This window comes from Arachis hypogaea, chromosome 20 (assembly GCF_003086295.3).
Source record: "Arachis hypogaea cultivar Tifrunner chromosome 20, arahy.Tifrunner.gnm2.J5K5, whole genome shotgun sequence".
In the NCBI taxonomy this organism is placed as follows: Eukaryota; Viridiplantae; Streptophyta; class Magnoliopsida; order Fabales; family Fabaceae; genus Arachis; species Arachis hypogaea.
The window spans coordinates 116,632,845-116,653,911 of record NC_092055.1 but is presented as its reverse complement, the minus strand read 5'-3'; the positions used below and the strand labels follow the sequence as shown (position 1 = coordinate 116,653,911).

At 34.7% G+C, this 21,067-nt stretch overlaps 1 protein-coding gene across 1 annotated transcript; it reads right to left on the bottom strand.

The window, feature by feature from the left end:
• Positions 1-18,657: 18,657 nt before the first annotated feature.
• Positions 18,658-19,101, bottom strand: LOC140183171 (uncharacterized). Its single transcript, XM_072231193.1, has one exon. The coding sequence runs from the start codon at positions 19,099-19,101 to the stop codon at positions 18,658-18,660; it is 444 nt and encodes a 147-aa protein (XP_072087294.1).
• Positions 19,102-21,067: the final 1,966 nt, after the last annotated feature.

Here is a 21,067-nt window from a genome sequence, read left to right as displayed (position 1 = left end):
TTATGCTGGAAAAAGAAGTAGAAGTTCATCAGCTGATTGCTTGTGAGCTTTACGAAATTGCAAACAAGAACTCCAAAGATGCCAAATTGGCCTATCCAAGCTTAGTTTCTCTGTTATATAAAGATGCTGGGATAAAGATGGGAGTAGATAAGTATATCTTAGTTGAGCAACCAATCACCAAAAAGTCTATGGAAGGACAACAAGTGCAGGACGACCCCATCAAGAGAAAAGCAGAGGAGTTCCTCCCGGAAATCCCTCAAATTGAATACTGGGAGCGCCTAGAAGCATCTGTCACTAAGTTGCAAGAAGTTGTGGATCAACTGAAGGAAGAACAGCAAAATCAAAACAGCATGCTCTGCAAACTGCTTAGAGAACAAGAAGAGCAAGGGCGTGAACTGAAGGAATTAAAGCGTCAGAAACTATCTCTTGAAGGACCAAGCACTCCACAGACTAAAGAGGCATCCACCTCCCAAATTCAAGGTTGTTGAGTTCTAATCTTAGCCTTAACTCTGTGATAATTATTCTTATTTGAGTTTTACCTTAGAAGTTATATATGAGTAGTAGTAATTAGTATCTATATTTTGATTTTATCTCCAATTAAGCTATAATTTGTTTTTCTCATCATCATTAAATATGAATAGAATAGCAGATTTTCTTTAGAATAAGGAGGCAATATTTTTTTTCGAGTTTTTAATAAGGAAAATTCTAATTATTTACATGTGGTGGCAATGCTTTTTATCTTCTGAATGAATGCTTGAACAGTGCATATGTCTTTTGAATTTGATGTTTATGAATGTTAAATATGTTGACTCTTGAAAGAATGATGAAAAAGAAGAAATGTTATTTGATAATCTGAAAAATCATAAAAATGATTCTTGAAGCAAGAAAAAGCAGTGAATACAAAAGCTTGCAGGAAAAAAATTATTTGGCGAAAATAAAAGAAAAAGAAAAAGAAAAAGCAAGCAGAAAAAGCCAATAGCCCTTAAAACCAAAAGGCAAGGGTAATAAAAAGGATCCAAGGCTTTGAGTATCAGTGGATAGGAGGGCCTAAAGGAATCAAATCCTGGCCTAAGCGGCTAAACCAAGCTGTCCCTACCCATGTGCTTGTGGCGTGAAGGTGTCAAGTGAAAACTTGAGACTGAGCGGTTAAAGTCAAGGTCCAAAGCAAAAAGAAGAGTGTGCTTAAGAACCATGGACACCTCTAATTGGGGACTTTAGCAAAGCTGAGTCACAATCTGAAAAGGTTCACCCAATTATGTGTCTGTGGCATTTATGTATCCGGTGGTAATACTGGAAAACAAAGTGCTTAGGGCCACGGCCAAGACTCATAAAGTAGCTGTGTTCAAAAATCAACATACTGAACTAGGAGAATCAATAACACTATCTGAATTCTAAGTTCCTATAGATGCCAATCATTCTGAGCTTCAATGGATAAAGTGAAATGCCAAAACTGTTCGGAAGCAAAAAGCTACTAGTCCCGCTCATCTAATTAGAATCTGAGCTTCACTCAAAACCTCTGAGATATTATTGCTTCTTGACTTATTTTTATTCTATTTTATTTGTCTAGTTGCTTGGGGACAAGCAACAGTTTAAGTTTGGTGTTGTGATGAGCGGATATTTTATACGCTTTTTGGGGTTAATTTTATGCAGTTTTTAGTATGTTTTAATTGGTTTTTAGTATATTTTCATTAGTTTCTAGGCAAAATTCATATTTCTAGACTTTACTATGAGTTTGTGTGTTTTTCTATAATTTCAGATATTTTTTGGCTGAAATTGAGGGAGCTTAGCAAAAATCTGATTCAGGCTGAAAAAGGACTGCTGATGTTGTTGGATTCTGACCTCTCTGCACTCGGAATGGATTTTCTAGAGCTACAAGAGTCCAATTGGTGCGCTCCCAATTGCGTTGGAAAGTAGACATCCAGGACTTTCCAGCAATATATAATAGTTCATACTTTGCTCAAGGATAGATGACGTAAACTGGCGTTCAACGCCAGTTTCATGTTGCAGTCTTGCGTTAAACGCCAGAAACAAGTTACAAGTTGGAGTTAAACGCCCAAAACAGGTTATAACCTGGCGTTTAACTCCAGAAACAGCCTAAGCACGTGTAAAGCTTAAGTCTCAGCCCCAGCACACACCAAGTGGACCCCATAAGTGGATTTCTGCACTATCTATCATAGTTTACTCATTCTCTATAAACCTAGATTACTAGCTTACTATTTAAACAACTTTTAGAGATTCATTTTGTATCTCATGACATTTTGGATCTGAACTTTGTACTCCTTGACGGCATGAGTCTCTAAACTCCATTGTTGGAGGTGAGGAGCTCTGCTGTGTCTCGATGAATTAATACAATTACTTCTGTTTTCCATTCAAACACGCTTGTTTCTATCTAAGATATTTATTCGCACTTCAATATGATGAATGTGATGATCCGTGACACTCATCACCATTCTCAACCTATGAACGCGTGCCTGACAACCACCTCCGTTCTACATTAGATTGAATGAGTATCTCTTAGATTCCTTAATTAGAATCTTCGTGGTATAAGCTAGAATCCATTGGCAGCATTCTTGAGAATCCGGAAAGTCTAAACCTTGTCTGTGGTATTCTGAGTAGGATTCAGGGATTGAATAACTGTGACGAGCTTCAAACTCACAATGGTTGGGCATAGTGACAGACGCAAAAGGATCAATGGATCCTATTCCAGCATGAGTGAGAACCGACAGATGATTAGCCGGGCGGTGACAGCGCACCTGGACCATTTTCACTGAGAGGACGGATGGTAGCCATTGACAACGGTGATCCACCAACATACAGCTTGCCATAGGAGGAACCTTGCGTGCGTGAAGAAGAAGACAGGGGGGAAGCAGAGATTCAGAAGACAAAGCATCTCCAAAACTCCAACATATTCTCCATTACTGCAGAACAAGTATTTATTTCATGCTCTTTTATTTTTCGCAATTCAAACTGATAAATATAATTGATATCCTGACTAAGAGTTACAAGATAACCATAGATTGCTTCAAACCAACAATCTCCGTGGGATTCGACCCTTACTCACGTAAGGTATTACTTGGACGACCCAGTGCACTTGCTGGTTAGTGGTACGAGTTGTGAAAAGTGTGATTCACAATTCGTGCACCACTCTCCTTTTTTCTTTTCTAAAATTAAGAGTGAGATTCGAACCTGAAACTTTTGGGTAAGGATAGGAAGCAGTGACGGACCCAGAAAATTTATGTTGAGGGGGCAAAAATAATACACATTATTATTAAAGAATATATTGATTTAAAGTTAATAAAATAAAAGTGCGCATTTATTATTCGAATACAAAAAAAACCAAAAATTATATTAGCCGCTAACTTTTCTTTCTTCAAATCTTGAAGGTACTTCTCTTCTTGTTTTTATATTTTGAAAATGTTAAATAATTATTTCATTATCAACTTGATTGAATGTCTCTAATCAAACAATCATGACTATTTTAAAATATATTTTTATTACTATTTTTAAAAACAAAAAATATATATATTCTAAATTAATAAATTTATCAATTGACTTTAGAAATTTATATGCAATATAATTACATATAATAAAATAGAACGAAAGATAGACAAATAAATAATAAGGATCACTAAATTGAGAATAAAATAAAATATATAAATTCATGAAGAGAATAAAAAATTAGTTTAATACCTAAACTATAATTGTTTGAATTAAAATTTGCAATTAAAAATATCAAAAAGAGAAACAATAAAATTGAAAGATACATAGAGTCATAAAGAGGTATATAAAAAAATAGAGGATTTAAAATTTACCTTTTGATGAAGAGAAGATAACCACTAAACAAAGAATAGAAAAAAAAAGTTAAAAATATGAAACTCAGAAAAGGGTTTAAGAGAATAAAAAAGTGGTGACGACTGGAATTTGGGAATGGGAGAAGATTAAATTTGATTAGGTTAACTAATAGTCAAAATGATAAAAAGATAAAGTGAATTTGGGATTTTAAATAATTAGACTTAGTTTATTTGTAGTGGGGTCATTTAAAATTTAAAATAAAAACATATTATATATGTATTTTTTTTTAAAAAAAATTAAAATGAAAGTGGGGGCAAGTGCCCCTCATGTTCTATATAGGTCCCTAATAGAAAGATTATGCCATTTGAATTATAGTTTATTGGCTTTTATACTCTCTCCTTAACTCATTAATAGTTTATACTATTAAATTTCTCAAACCAATTATCCAAACTATTTATTCATCAAAATTATCCTTACTATAATATTCAACACCATAATATACTAAATTAATATCAAACTATTTTATAAAACTAACAAATATATATCGATTACCAGAAAAAAAAATAGTTAAAGACTGCATCATGCAGTAATCAACCGTGATCTGAAAAAAAAAATAAAAAAATAAAAAATAAAAAATTCCATCATGAAAGGTTGTCGTTGAGCTAATCCTCAAGGATGACATGTAAAGGCAGAACTAGGTTGCCATTTTGGACCATATAATAGTAGATGAATATTGATGTAGATTGGAGTTATTGTAGCTCTTTTGTTTTTTCAGATTTATTATGTAACGTGATACAATTATTGATTTACACATTTACTTCACAATTGATGACCGGCTTAAGGACTTGGTCTTTGACATAGACCCAACGCAATGCTTCATTATTTTAATTTTATTGTATAGAGAGACCTGGTGGTTAGATAAATATTATCAAGAGCCACACAAGCTTTGAAAAGGCGTTCACATTTAGTGCTGAATTATGCCTTATTTTTCAGCACAAGATTATGCAAGAAAGCAAGCTATTTATTTTCTTTAGAAAATTTTAACTTAATTATTACAAATAAATCTTTGAGAAAACATTTACTGTAAAAAAATGAAATGAAATAAAATTAAATTAACATTTTTTTAATTTTAGATAATATTAATTTTTAGTTTATACTAAATTATGTTCTAGTCAAAATACTTGGAAGTTAAATATATTGTTTTCAAGAACATGGTAGTTAATGGCAGTATTGAATTATTATAAAGACAATGATACATAATACATTACTAGTAAATATTATTATTTTTTATCAGTATTTAATCAACAATAATTTATATCTATATTTATAAAAATTTTGTATATAAAAATATATAATTTACATTTATATGTATCAGAATTTATACACATAAATTAATATAAATTAATTTATATACATAAATTAATAAAATTTATTTGTTAAAAATAATTTAGTATTTATATTGATCAAATAATGACAAAAAATACAAAAAATTATTGGCCTTCAAGAACTTCTCTTATTATAATTTGATTATAGACTTTTATTGATCGAATCGAATTTGTTTATCTGCAATATTTATCTTTATCCAATTTTCGATATGTGGATATAATCTGATCCGCAATCAAACACGATTGGATCGCATATTTCATATTCATATATGCATATCCACAAAATAATATATATATATATATATATATATATATATATATATATATGTTATATGATGTTTAAGTTTTTTTTAGTTTGGTTTAGTTTTCAATTTGTGTTGCACTTGAAATTAAAGGTTAGAATATTAAAATTTTTATTATTACTTATTCGTTTTTATTGTTGGAATGTCGGAGAGTTAGATTTGATTATTTTATTTGATATTTTTATTATTATTTATATATTTAGTTGTATTAATTTTATTATTTAAGAAAATATTGTTTGATAGTAATTTAGAAGTAAATAGATGGGAAAAAAACAAAATTTTTTTAATTATTTATTTTTTAAAATTTTTTCAAAATTTTAGGAATATTTTCTATTTCTTATTTTTTTAATCGAATATATTCGATATCCGACTTAAGCCTAAAAAATGTGGATATTAAATCCGATCCAATTCAATAATTTTAGTATGGATTAAATTACAGAAAAGCTCTACATCTATGTAATTTTTTCATCCAAGCTATCCAAGTAACTTCAATCAGACGCGCCTCCCCAACCCCCTTACGCATTTCTTATACACGCGCCTCATATAACGTAAACTTTGTTCTCTTCTCGCGTTTTCGTTCTTCTTCTTCTTCTTTAACCTAATAAAATTCGTCGTTCTCCTCTGTTCACATTTTTCTTCTCTGCTCGCATTCTTCATTATTGATCTACATTGAATTCAACGTAATAAGCTCTGTCGTTCTCCTTTTTCTTCGTTTTCTTCTTCGATCTACACTTCTGAATGAAAACAATGAATGATTCAACTTCAAATTAGTTGAATGAGGTTATTACGTTGAAACAGCTAGGAAATGATTGCTACATACTATCACAATAATCTTAAACACTGAACAAAGTAAAAGAAGGCCACCGAACCGAATAACATTTATTTGGTGAATCAAAATCACAAAGGCAACCGAACCAAACAATGTTCATGTGGTGAATAAATGGTGATCAATTTTCAATCAACAAGAATAGTATTTCCCCTCCTCTTCCTCCTCCTTCTTCTTCTTTCAAATTTGCACATGTGGGTTCTTCTTCTTCTTTTTCTTCTTCTTCTTCTTCTTCTCCTTCTTCTTTCATTATAATCATCACCAACAACACCAACATTTTGCTCAGTTAAGTGGAATTGCTCATTTTGATTCACTTGATTGTTAATGTATTCAGTTGAGTTCTTGTGCATGCAGAAATATTTTTCTTACTGATTGAATGTTTATCACGTTTTATTCAGCACATGATTGGTGTTCGGTTCAGTGGTGTTGGTCATAGGGATGGCAGGAGTACCCGTACCCGCGGGTATCCGCCCTGCCCTACCCGGTCGGGGCGGGTCTTAATCGTGGCGGGTTGATGAACGGGGCGGGGTGGGGTCGGGTTTAGGCTAAACCCGCCCCGGAGTACATATATATATAAATAAAATTTTAGAAATTAGGGATAGTTTTCACCGTCACTCCCTTTTAGTTCCCAACCCTAGGCAAACTCATTTTGTCACTTCTTCAGCTACACCAGACCACCAGTCAGTCGCCGACTCGCCGTCACAGTTCATTCTGTCGCTGTAAGCCGGGGGCGTTGTCACAGCCGCCGTCGCTCACCAACCCTAGGAATTAGGGCTCAGATCCTCACCAGATCCCCACGTCGGCATCGCTCCCGCTTCTCACCGACTCGCCTCTCCGATCTATGGTCTCTGGTCTTTGTCGTCCCTCCTTCATCCCTCGTCATCTCTCTGGTGACTGGTAAGCACTAAGCACTCCTCGCTCACTACTTACTACTTTTGTGCTTCTTCAGTTTTTCTTTTTAAGTTGATTTTTATGATTTATGTTTTATGTTAAAATAGTTAAGCAAAAACTAAAATTAATTTTGATGCTCAAAAGATCATTTAAAATTCAGTGTATGGAATCTTTTAACTGGGCAGATTCTTGCTTTAATTTGGAAATGATGTGATAGACTTGTTTCTCTTAGGGTTCATGGAAACTTCTTCTATGAGAATGTTTCAGAACCTGCATTGCCTAACTCTTCTTCTTGTAAGAGTCTTCAGTTTCTTGATTTGGGTGATAACAGATTTTTTGGGGAGTTTCGTGAGTTTGTTACTAAGTTTGGTGGGTTGAAACAGCTTGATTTAGGAAACAATACATTTGTTGCTTCAATTTCTCAGACTTAGTTGGAATAAAGCTTGAAAATTTGAAGTTGTCTTGGCTTCTTTGTTGATTGGTTATATGCATAAGAACAAGAAGAAGTGCATATTTGGTTTTGATTTATCATTCTTATGCATTTTGAATTTTGATTTTATTCTGATTTTACAATTGTCATTGAGTACTGAATGGATCCTTCAAAATCAGAATGATTTGGCTTATGAAAGAAAATATCCTCATGGTGTTCTAATTATGGAGAGAATCACAAACTGTTCTGTTTTCTTTGTTAAGAATAAAGACCGGAGCAATAAGCTTAGTGTAATAGTATTAATCATGTAGAAAAGAGTTTATATATGGACATTTTTAAAGCTCACAGAGACTATTTTCTTAGTCTTATTTTGCATCTTGGCATAAGGTATAATAAGCCTAAAACTATTTTTTATCTGTTTTGGTATTTTGCAGTTTTGATTAAGTGTTGATTTATAACATTATGAGCACTCTGTACTTGTAGAAATAAAATAAACAAAATTTCAATTTGCCTGGATAGGGACTTCCAACAAAGAGTTTCAACACTTAAATTAATTATGTTTTTAAGGTTTCAAAGTTCTTGTATGGTTTAGTAAATTAATTAATTCTTTCAATACCAAAATAAAGCTTGTTTTCTTCTTTTGTGTTTTGGTAATTACATAATAATTGACATTCTTCTAGATATAATTGTTTTATTTAAAATATTGTTAATATAGAATTGTTGATTCTATGAATTGACGAAGTCATGCATCATCGAGTAATTTGGATGATCATCAAATCACATTCCAATTTGGATGATCATCAAATCACATTCCAATTGTTAATTTTATTCTGATTTTGCAATTGTGTATTCTGATTTTTATACATTTATGATATGATTTATGTTAATTTTACATAGTACTAATTGTTTAATCTTTATTTATGTTAATTTTTTTACATAGTACTAATTAATTTGTTAATTGTTATCTCTTTTGATTTTCAGGTTTAAATCTTGATTTACAAACTTTTAATGATGATGACGATGTTGAAAGTGATCAAGAATAAGGGTTGAAGATTCCTCTATATCTAATATTGTAATTTCATTATTATGGTGTTAAATTTGTAGTGATCTAACACTTTTTTTTTAATTTCAAGTTATTTGAGCTAATGACATTGTATGAATTTTATGTTTGTATTTTAATTTATCTATGAATTTTAAGTTTTTGTCTTAATTTATATATAAATAGTAAAAATTAAAATATTTAATTTTTATAGGGCGGGTAGGGTGGGGCAGGTACCCGCAGGGGCGAGTTCGGGTTCTATAATTTACTATCTGCGGGTAGTGATGGGGCGGGTAGTATATGAGTAACAGGACGGCGGGGCGGGGTCGGGTAGGGCAAAAACCCGCCCCTACCCGCCCCACTGTCACCCCTAGTTGGTCATTTCGGTTCACCTCATTCTTGATGATTGAATGTTTATGACATTTTATTCAGCACATGAATGTTGCTCGGTTAAGTGGAGTTGCTCATTTTGATTTACTTGATTGTTAGTGTGTTCAATTGAGTCCTTGTGCATGTAGAAATATTTTTCTTTGATGATTAAATGTTTATGACGTTTTATTCAGCACATGAATGATGTTCAGTTCAGTGGAGTTGGCCATTTCGGTTCATTTCTGTTCTGCACAATTTAAAACTCTTCCTCCTCACCTTCTACTGCTTCTTCACCAGGGAGAGAAAGAGGAAAAGACAAAAAAAAATATAGAAGCAATAACAACAAAAGAATGAAGATAAGGAGAAAACACGTGAAGAAGAAGGAACGCGAAAAAGAAGGAGGAGAATGAGGAGGAGAAGGAAGGCGAATCTCTGTTACTGTTTTCATTCGTTTCTGGTTGTTCCTTGCTAAATCTTCTCACGATTCTTCTCTAGTAGTGGTTTTCGCAAAGAACGTGACTGAAGTTTGAGTGATTTTGAGAGAGATTCGAAAAGAATGAGCGGTTTCGTGTTGAGAAAAAAGTAACGTTTTTTCATAACGAGCGCGAAGTAACGAAAGATTTTCGAACGCGTGTTTCCACTCGTCATTAATACGCGTGAATCTATTTGAACTTGGGTCAACTTAATTACATGGTTACATGAATATGTAGCACGCCCGATTAAATTAATATTTTGGTCATATCGGTTTTAATGTGCATAAACCCTTATACTCACACATGTAAATCCAACCGTATCTTTTAAGATTTATAAGGTTTAGCTTTTTAAACGGAAAAAGTAGTCGCAAATATTTTTAATATGAATTATGAAGGAATTATTATTATATTATCTTACGACGGGTAGTATTCTGAAGACTGGCGTTAAAAATATTACATAACGTATTTTAGTGTCGATATGCATATTTTTTTTAGAATATTTAAAAAAAATTTAAATTATATAAAAATTAATATTTAGTAACTAAAGTTTTATTAATTATCAATCATTCTAATAAATTCAAATCATATCATTTTATATTGTATAATAAAAATAATAGTCATAATAATATTTTATACATTTAATAATTAATTAAAATCATAACATTGCTTAAATTTCTCTGAGCCAATTTTAATGGAAATAGACAATTAATTTTCTCATGAACCAGGATTTTTTCATTTAATATTAATAGATATACCTACATGACTAATAAAATTCCGTGAATAATATTTTAGAAAAAGTATATGTGTCCAATTCTCTCTCCGATTCCTAGTATAATTTTAGAGTAAGTATTTTATTTAATTTTTAAATTTATTTTTGTTCTTTAACTATTTTATAGAGTAAAAATATATTTTTTATTAAAATTAATTTTTTTAAAGTATAAGTTATAATATTTTTTAATCTTTTATTGATGCGGTCATATTCTTGTCATTTGATGGTTATTCTTATTTAAAATTATTTTTTTATTTAACTATTTATACACTAACCTAAAATATAAAACTAGATCTAACAAGGAAGAAGGTCCACCTAAAAAAGAACAGCCACTTCTACCTATTTATTAAGAGGTCAGATGCAGTCATGCAACTAGAGAGGTTGAGTCCCACTTATCCAAATAAGTAACTATTTTTTCAAATCTCTTTTACTATTTTTACCTCATCTAAAAAGTAGATCTCAACAAACTCCCAAGATAAAGGGAATGGTTATCCACCAACAAAGGTAGAACTATTCTAAAATGTGGTTATCTATTCTACTATAAATACACCGACACTCCTCAAGTATATTCAAGTCTCAATCTACTAAAAACCTGCTTAAAGTCCTTGCTAACTTAAGTATCGGATCTCTTGTAGGTACCACCACCCACCTCCTCACGAGGAACTCGGACGGTGGCACATCGACACCAGCACAAGTCGGATGCTGCCTCAAAAGAAGTCTAGACATCACATTCAGACCCAAATCACCGTTTCAGACAACCCTCGGAACACTAACCTTGCAATACGATTGTCCTTTGCCACAATTATTTACAATGCATTACATCTGTAAAAAATCATCTAAAGTTATATCCACTGATCTAAGTTTTAATTATATGGATGTAAGAGTTCAACAAAGAGACAATGAGCTCTATTTTATTGAATGATTGTTGAATCTACTCATATATTATCACTAACCTAATAAAATATGGATAAAGTTAGTTTTTTTAGAAAGAGTTTAATTTTTGATTGATTAATTATTTCCAATGAGTTTTACAGGTCAAGTTTAAATTTTATCCTCCATATTTTTCTGTCAAAAAATTTTTGAAGTAGAGCACATAATGAGATTGATGAGTTATCTCATTTTAAGTTCAATTTTCGAATATTTGTGTCAGAATTAGAGATACAATATGAAAATTTGGTATTGTATTTAAAATTTCTCCTTTTAAATTTTTTATTATGAAATTTTTTCTAATATATTATTGATTTTTTTCAGAAACTATCATCCAAATAATACGTCAATGAAATGCCATTAAAGAAAATAAATGTTAATTTGATTTTTTGGTGTGATTATTTTATACCTTATCGCATGGATAACCAATGATGATGCTTACTTCATAAAAGACTGGTCTAAATTTATACGAATTTTACATGATTAAACTGATGATATTATTTTATTTGGTTGTTAATGACTTTAATATATGTGTGTCTAAAGTCTAAATTTAAATAGCTTTAATATTGTTTAAATAATTTAGTTATAATATTAAGATGTTGTTAGACTAGTTTTAAAAAAAATTTAAAAAATGACCTAAATTTATTTGTTATGTCTATTTAATTTTAATATGTTATTTTTAAATTTTTTTAATATGAATTTTTTTATTTATAAATTTATTTATATTGGTTTTTAGTATAACTAAAAAATAATTCTAGTAATTAAGTTAAAAATACTGTTAATAATAAATAGTGACTTAATTTTCATATATTTTTAAATTATTAATACACAAAATCTAAATCCGTACAAATATTATTAGTTGTAAATTTTTTTATTAACATTATAATTAAGGTTTAATTACTCTATTAGTCTCTATAGTTTCGTAAAACTTTTAATTAGGTCCCTGTATTTTTTTTTCTTTTAATTGAGTCTTTGCTCCAATTTTTTTTTAATTGGGTCCTTACATTTTTTTTCTTTTATTTGGGTCTCTGCACCAATTTTTTTTTAGTTGGATTCCTATAAAATTAAGCCAATTACTAGTAAGAGGGACCTAATTGAAAAAAAAAGTTGGTGCAAGGACCCAATTAAAAGAAAAAAAAGTATAAAGACCTATTGAAAATTTTACAAAACTATAAAGACCAATAGAATAATTAAACCTATAATTAAATATCTATATAAAAAGGAAAAAATATATTATTAGTTGTACTAAAAACTTTTGTTAACGTTTTGCTTTGAACCAATAATGCATAATCATAAATAATTATTTGTTTTTAAAATAGCTAATCAAATTATCTAGAATTAAATAAAATTTTCTTTCGTATTATAAAATATATCAATCCTACTATGTTACTATTGTATGAATCTATAATTACTTTAATTAATTGTATAAGTTAATGTTAAAAAACATTAATATGAAAGAAAATTATCATTTTAAAAATAAACCGTGGTAAATTATTTTTGGATAAATCACTAAAAATACACCTAAATTATTTTATTATTGATAAAAATATTTTTAAAGTTTGTTATCGACAAAAAATGCTATCAAATTATTTTAAAATATGACAAAAATACATACTCATAAATTGAGATGTTCTACGTTAACATAAAAGAGTGATGTAGCAAACGAAACTTTTAATATGACAAATAAGACTCTAACATTCACAAATGAGCCATGTCATACTTTTTCGCTAATAGAGTAAGTTTCTAATCATAGGTTCATATCTACACCATTTTGGCGTATTTTTTAAATTATTTAAGAATATTTTTGTCAAAGCAAAATTTAGAAATATTTTTGTTTACCAACAAAATTCGGATGCATTTTTGGTGGTTTACCCTTTTATTTATTATATACAAATCATGCATAATTATAATTAATTATTCTTAAGATAGATCATCAAATTAATTTTGTATTAATTAAAAATTTCTTTTTCTATTTTAAAGTATATCAATCCTTTTATATTACTATTGTATGGATGCATAATTATTTTAATCAATTACGTAAAATTCATGATAAGAAATATTTATATTAAAAAAATTATCATTTAAAAGAAAATTATCATAAATTATTAATATTATAAACCAATCTTGCAAAATTATAATTATTTGCTTTTAAAATAGATAATCAAATCTATTTAGTATTAATTAAAAAATTTTTTCCTATTTTAAAGTATAACAATCCTATTATACTACTATATTATATGGATATCGAATTATTTTAATCAATTAAGTAAAATTAATGTTAAAAACATTACTATGAAAGAAAAATTATCATCTAAAAGAAAATTGTTATACATTAATTAGATTATATATTAATTATGCATAATTAAAATTATTTGTTCTTAAAATAAATAAATAATCAAATTAATGTTTTATTGATTAAAATTTTCTTTTTCTATTTTAAAGTAGATGAATCCTATCATTATTAATGGTATATGAATGTATATTTATAATTGACAATATTTTACATAATTATAATACTTTGCATCATTATCATTATTCCTATTATTTAAATTATTAATACACAAAAATTAAATTCTTTAAAATATTATTATTTGTACTACAATTTGTTATTAATGTTACAATAAAATATCTATATAGAAAGGAAAAAATGTATTTTTTTTAAATAGAAAAAAAATGTATTATTAGTTGTACTTTGGTTTTTATTAGTGTTTTACTTTGAACCAAATTATGCATAGTTATAACTTTTTGTTTTCAAAATAATTAATCAAATTAATTTAGCATCAATTAAAATTTTTTTCCAATTATAAAGTATATCAATCCTATTATATTATTATTATTATTGTATTAAATATATAATTATTTTAATCAATTATGTAAGTTAATATTAAGAAACAGTAATATGAAAGGAAGTTATCGTTTAAAAATAAATTATTATATATTATTAGTTATTTATTATACACCAATCATGCATAATAATAATTATTTGTTCTTAAGATAAATCATCAAATTAATTTAACATTGATTAAAAATTTGTTTTTTTATTTTAAAATATATCAATCTTCTTATACTATGATTGTATTGATGCATAATTATTTTAATCAATTACGTAAAATTAATATTAAAAAATATTAATATAAAAAAAACTATCATTTAAAAAGAAATTATCGTATATTTAAACTATAAAAAATACATTCGAATAATTTTATTACTAACAAAAATATACCTAAATTTTGTTATCGATAAAAATACCCTCAAATAATTTAAAAATTTTACAAAAATGTCTAAAAAGATTTTTTTTTTGTACGTGGCAAATGACTTTTTTATTTGATAAACTGCTTATGCATTTGATCCAAAATTTTATAGGAATATTTAGATAACTATTACACACAAAAAATAGGATAAAAAAATTTATCTCAATATTTTTATTAATTTTAAAATTATTATTGGTTGTTGATAAAAAAATCACAAAAAATATATACTTAGCAAAAAATTATCAAATTTTATAGATAAAAATATCTCATTTTTCTAATAATACTTGCAAAAAATTCATCAAAATTTAATCTATAAAGTATTGTTTGAGAATATATATTTAATGGGTATTTTTGCCGTATTTTAAAATTATTTGAAGGCATTTTTGTTAATAACAAAATTTAAGTGTATTTTTATTAGCGACAAAATTATTTAAGGGCTTTTTTAGTGGTTTACCCTTATTAATATTATAAACCAATCATGCATAATTATAATTTTTTTTCTATTTTAAAATAGATCAATCTTATCATTGTTATTATTATATAAACTAATATTGGAGATATACAAAAAAAAAAAATTTAATAGGAATTATCATGGTATAATACTAGATTAGAGGAGTATAAATGTTGTACAAGCATGATGAGACCTATCAAGTACCAACACTTTGTTGAATTGTCGTATTTGCGTGTCAAACATATTTCGAAAATGATACTCATCGATACTTGTCTGACACGCGTGTCTGTTGTGTCCAACTATGTCTTAATAAAAAATAAAAAAAATATTTTTTAAATATGTTCGGTAGGTCGGTTACCGGACGGTTCGGGTTGCGATCCGGGATGATGGTAGGGGCTCGTCAGGTCGTGGACTACCGGTCAACGATACGCGAGGTCCCGAGTACTTCGTATGGAAAGGAGGGGGGTGCCACCTGCAAAGACACTTCGACGCTCTTGTCAGTAAATGTGCAGGTGGAAAGGGTAGTGTGATACGTGACGTACCTTGGGGGAAGAGCAAGTCTTCCCCTTATATACCTGTCAGAGGTGGGCCCGTCCAGAATAGGCCCATGTTTCTAGGGACGTTGTCCCCCAGCTGCACATGAGCTGTCCTAGACGCGTGTCCGGGTCGATTGCGGGGCGTCTATCCGGATCGGGTGGTGTTCGGGTCGGCCCGGCCCGTTGAGGTTCTGGGCCAGGCCGTAACAGTGCCCCCGACGCGCCAGTGATGGTCGTGAGGGACATTGGTGGCGCGTGATTTCTTCGTTCGTTGGTTGTCATCGGGTCGGCTGGCCGTGGGAGGGACGTGCCCCCTGCGCGCGTGTCTCTTGGTTGCTGGGGCGACCGTTTTGTCGCTTCGTTCTTCGCGTTGAGCATTAAATGCTCATAATGGGTTACGAAAAACCCCGCACGCAAAGACCATTTTACCCCTGGCCTTTTCGCGCTTTATGCAGCGGTTTTTAAACAGTTTCTTATTTCCTTTGTTCCCACTTTTTCTATTCCCATTTTCTTTTCTCCCTGATATCCAAAGTTTCTTGTTCGAGCGTCTTCGTGCCTCTTCCTTCACTTTCGAGTTTCTGCAACCAATTCAGGTATTTCTAGAATCCTTCACTTTTCTGTTTCGTTTTTGTATGCTTGTTGTATGTATTTGCTTCGCCATTTTCGCTGTTATGTGGTCTTTCAATGCTGGTTAGACGTGTTAGGGGAGGGGTACCATTCCAGGGTAGGTTTCTAGGTGATTTGCGTAATAGGTATAGCTTTTAGTCATGTTTGGTCATGACTGATTGGAAAAGGTATAGTTTCTGGGTTTTTTCCAGACTCCCGACCTCGTAGACTAACGGATTGGTACCCCGCTGTAGGTATGCCTCGTGTCGTCTCTCGGGCTTCACCTTCCGCGGCGAGCTATGATCCCTATGCTTGGGTGACTTCGGATGTAAAGGACTCGCCGAACCAGATGGATCTGGCGGAGTTGACGGAGTTCCGGCAAGCCGGGTACTTATGTGGGGGAACAGACGAAGAGACCAATTATGAGACCATCGTGCCTGCCCCCCGTGAGCGGCTGTACGAAATCAATCTCCACTCTCCCCGGGTCACCGACTGGATTTGGTTTTATAAAGCCATGTTCACTCAGGTTGGCGTTCGGATACCGTTCACCGATTTCCAAATGGCGCTTCTTGGTCGGATATCCGTATCGCCGTCACAGCTCCATCCGAACAGCTGGGCTTCTATCCGCTGTTTCGAGATGGTTTGCGAGTATCTCGAGTTGCCGGTGTCGGTGGATGTCTTTCTCTTCTTCTTCAACCTTACCAATCCCTCCAAACAAGGGAAAGCGAGGAAGGGGTTCCTCTCTTTCCGGTCAGACCAAGGTAGGAGAATATTTGGTCTGTTCGAGGACTCCTACCATGGGTTCAAAGATAAATTCTTCAAAGTCTACCCCGTCAAGGGACGTCACCCCTTTTGGTTGTCGTTAGAGGGGGAGCGCCTCATTCCCACCTATTGGAGTTTTGGGGCAGGGTCGAACTCTTTTATTAAGGCGACATATAAAAGGATGTTGCCTGTAGATAAGAGAATAGCTGATGTGTTATTTGCCCTTTTTGAGAAGAACCCCGTAAATCCCCATCTCCTTATGGGTGAACGGGAGGCCGCCAGGAGCTATATCCGTGAGTCATTTTGTTTTGTGTTTGTGTTGTTTGTCGCCTTTTGCTTTACCCTATCTAACGACTGACGTGTTTGTCTGTTTGCTGCAGTGGAAATGTCTGCTACAGTAACGAGACTTGAAAATCTGATGAAGACCTTCTTCGAGGAAAGCGATGAAGAGAAGGCTGAGGAGGAAGATGCCGGGAGGTCGGAGGGTCCTTCCGGGGAGAAAGAGAGCCAGACTGAGCCCTCTCCCCGGGACACCGTTGTGACGGAGAAGAAGCCCGTCGAGGTGCATGGTTCCCCCATTCCCGAAGAGGCGGCCGTTGGGGGGCACTCATCCTCTTCTCACCAAGGGTATGATGATGTGGAGATCGTTCATACTCCTAAGAGGCGGAGGGCGTCTGCCAGCCCAGAGGGGACTCTCACCATCATGGAGAGAAACTTTGATGCCACAAAGTTCATTGATTCCCAGCTGATCCCTGGGATGGAGGAGCACTTTCTTGGCACCGACCTGGCCGGGCAAGCAAGATGGATGTACCGGACTTTGCTCCGGGGAGCCGTGATAGCTCGAAAGGCTGAGTTCGAGTTGTCGAGAATGCAGGCTCTCCGGAGGAAACTCGAGTCCTCTGTTAAGGCGAACAATGACTTCAAGGTGCAAGTTGAGCTGCTCCAGAGCCAATTGTCCGAGACGGGGGAGAAGCTCAAGGCATCCGAGGAAAAGACGACATCTGTCGAGGAGAAGTTGAAGGCTTCCGATGAGTCGGTGGCCTGTTTAGCCGAACGGGAGATGGCCTTGGAGAATCAGCTGAACGCCGTTCAAGGTCGGGCGGCTGGCTTGGAGAAGGAGCGTGACCAAGCCGTCTTGCTGGCTAAAGCCGCCAAAGCCGAGGTCGAGGAGCTCAGGAAGAAGCTGAAAGCGACCAAAGAGCAGGGGAAGAATGCGATTTCTATGACTGAAGATGCTCTGAAAGCCCAAGTGAAGATCGTGGCTCCCGACTTCAACACATCTGCTATTGGGGTCTTCAAAATGATCCAAGACGGCAAGATTGTCGATATGCCTAGGAAGTGATTTCTTATAACTTGAACATTTTGATGTAGATTTGTTGAACATTTGTTGTATGTTTTGTAATTTAATACTTCGTAACGGTTATGTTTAGTTGGTCGTTTGGCCGGGTGGCCGTTACTATCTTTCGCCTTGCTCATCGTATTATTTTTGTTACCGCCTTTTCGGGGTGGGCTCATTGCTTGTGCCCGTTTTGTCGTTTTTACGTTGGTAATGATTTGGACCGATTTGGTCGTGTTGTCGCCGTGTTAATTATGGTAATGGTCTGTCTAGCTCCCGGGGTGATCAGTCCCGGGCTACCGTTTCAGGACGCAATCGTGTGAAGCGCGTATTGGGAAGCAACAGATAAGTAGGAGAATATTTTGACAAGTGGGAATTAATCGTCAGCTAGGCAAGCTTGTTAATATGGCAAGTATTCGATAAGAGTAAATAGCTAAAAATGGACTAAAAATTAACATGTGAACAGAGCGAGCATACATGAGTCCGTTAGGCCCCTGGTCGGCTTTCCCGAGTCAGGAGTAGAACCTTCTCAAGTTACCTGCATTCCATGTTCTGGGGATTTCTTTGCCGTCAAGTCTCTCGAGTTTGTAGACACCCTTACCGAGCACTTCTCTAATTCTGTAGGGACCTTCCCAATTTGCCGCCAGCTTTCCTTCTCCAAGGGTCGGCAGACCAACGTCGTTGCGTCGCAGAACGAGGTCTCTTTCCCCAAAATCCCTCCTGAGGACTTTAGCGTTGTAGCGCAGGGCTATTCTTTGTTTCAACGCCGTTTCTGACAAGTGGGCCATCTCCCTCATCTCCTCCACCAGGTCCTTTTCTACCACTTCGTCCACACCTGCGAGCAGTAGCCGCGGGCTCGGTTCGCCGATTTCGACGGGTATCACGGCGTCGATCTCGTATGTTAGGCGAAAAGGGGTTTCTCCCGTAGCGCTTTGCCGGTTGTTCGGTAGGACCATAGGACTGAAGCGAGCTCGTCGGCCCAAGCGCCTTTCTTGTTGTCTAGTCGTTTCTTGAGGTCGAGTAAGATGACCTTGTTCGCGGACTCTACTTGTCCGTTTGTCTGGGGGTGTTCAACTGAGGAAAACTTTTGTTTTACCCCTAGGCCGGTGAGGAACTCCGTGAACTTCTTGTCAGTGAATTGTATTCCATTATCCGAGATAACGACCTCCGGGATGCCGAACCGGGTTATAACCTGTCTCCACATGAACTTCCTGCAATTGGAGGAAGATATGCTGGCCAGTGGCTCGGCCTCTATTCACTTGGTGTAGTAATCGATGGCCACTATGAGATATTTGACTTGTCCTGGGCCAACCGGAAAAGGTCCTAAAAGGTCAACTCCCCATTGAGCGAAAGGTCTTGTGGTCGTTAAAAGGCTTAGCTCTGAGGCCGGCGCCTTGTGGAAGTTCGCATTTTGTTGATACTTCACGCACTTTTTAACAAATTCTCTAGAGTCTTTCATCATTGACGGCCAGTAATATCCAGCTCGGATGAGCTTCCTCGCTAGGGCCTTTCCCCCGATGTGATGGCCGTAACATCCCTCGTGGACTTCTCTAAGTACGTAATCCGTCTGGTCGGGGTGCAAGCATTTCAATAGGGGTTGGCTGAGCCCCTTTCTGAATAATTGCCCTTGTATGATTGCATATCTGGCTGCCTCCCTTCTCAACGTTCTAGCTGTCTTCTCGTCGTCGGGTAACTTGCCGAGCTCCAGGAAGTTTGTGATGGGGTCCAGCCAGGAGGGGCTCGCCTCCGTCAAGTGGAGGGCGACCGTTGGCTCTTTCACCATGCCTTGAATAAGAGATCGGTTACCCGTTCCTGGCTTTGTGCTCGCTAGTTTGGACAAGAGGTCTGCCCGTGTGTTCCTTTCTCTTGGGACGTGTTGGATTATGACCTCTTGGAATTGACTTGTCATTTCTCTAACTTTTTTCAGGTATTTTTGCAGAAGAGGATCCCAGGCTTGGTAGTTTCCGTTTACCTGGGAGGTGACGACCTGTGAGTCACTACATACTTCGACCTTTGATGCCCCAACTTCCCGAGCTAGTATTAGTCCGCTTAAGAGAGCTTCATATTCCGCTTGATTGTTCAACACAGGGAACTCGAACTTGGTCGATTGCTCGTAGATGACTCCTGCCGGGCTTTCTAAGATGACTCCGGCTCCCCCGGAAGTTTGGTTGGAGGCCCCGTCTACGTGGAGTCTCCACCGTGTGCCCGATTCTTCGGGAGGATCGCCCGTTACTTCTACTAAAAAATCTGCCATTGCCTGCGCCTTGATTGCGTGTCGGGGTTCGTAGTGCAGGTCGTATTGGGATAGCTCGATAGCTCAGGTCATCATCCTTCTAGCTAAATCAGGTTTTTGGAGTACTTGACGAATCGCCTGATCCGTTCTGATGACTACACGATGACTTTGAAAGTATTGTCTTAATCTTCGGGAGGAGGTCAGGAGTGTCAGCGCCAGTTTTTCCAATTTGCTATATCTCAGCTCTGCTCCTTGCAGGGCCCTGCTTACGAAGTAAATCGGTTGCTGAGCTTTCCCCTCTTCTCTTAAGAGCACTGCTGCAAGTGCTTCCTCTGTTACAGCTAGGTAGAGGTAGAATGGTTCTCCGGCCTTGGGCTTTCCGAGCACCGGAGGTGTAGCTAGGATTTCCTTGAAGTGGTTGAATGCCTCCTCACAGGCTAGGGTCCATTCGAATGCTATCCCCTTTTTCATCAGATTAAAAAAGGGCAGGGCTTTTACTGCGGATGCGCCGAGGAAACGGAATAACACCGTCAATCTTCCCGCCAGCCATTGGACGTCTTTGATGCAACCCGGACTTTTCATCTGGAGGATCGCTTGGCACTTCTCAGGGTTGGCCTCTACTCCTCTTTGGGTGATCATAAACCCCAGGAACTTACCAGCTTCCATGGCAAAGGCACATTTAAGCGGAT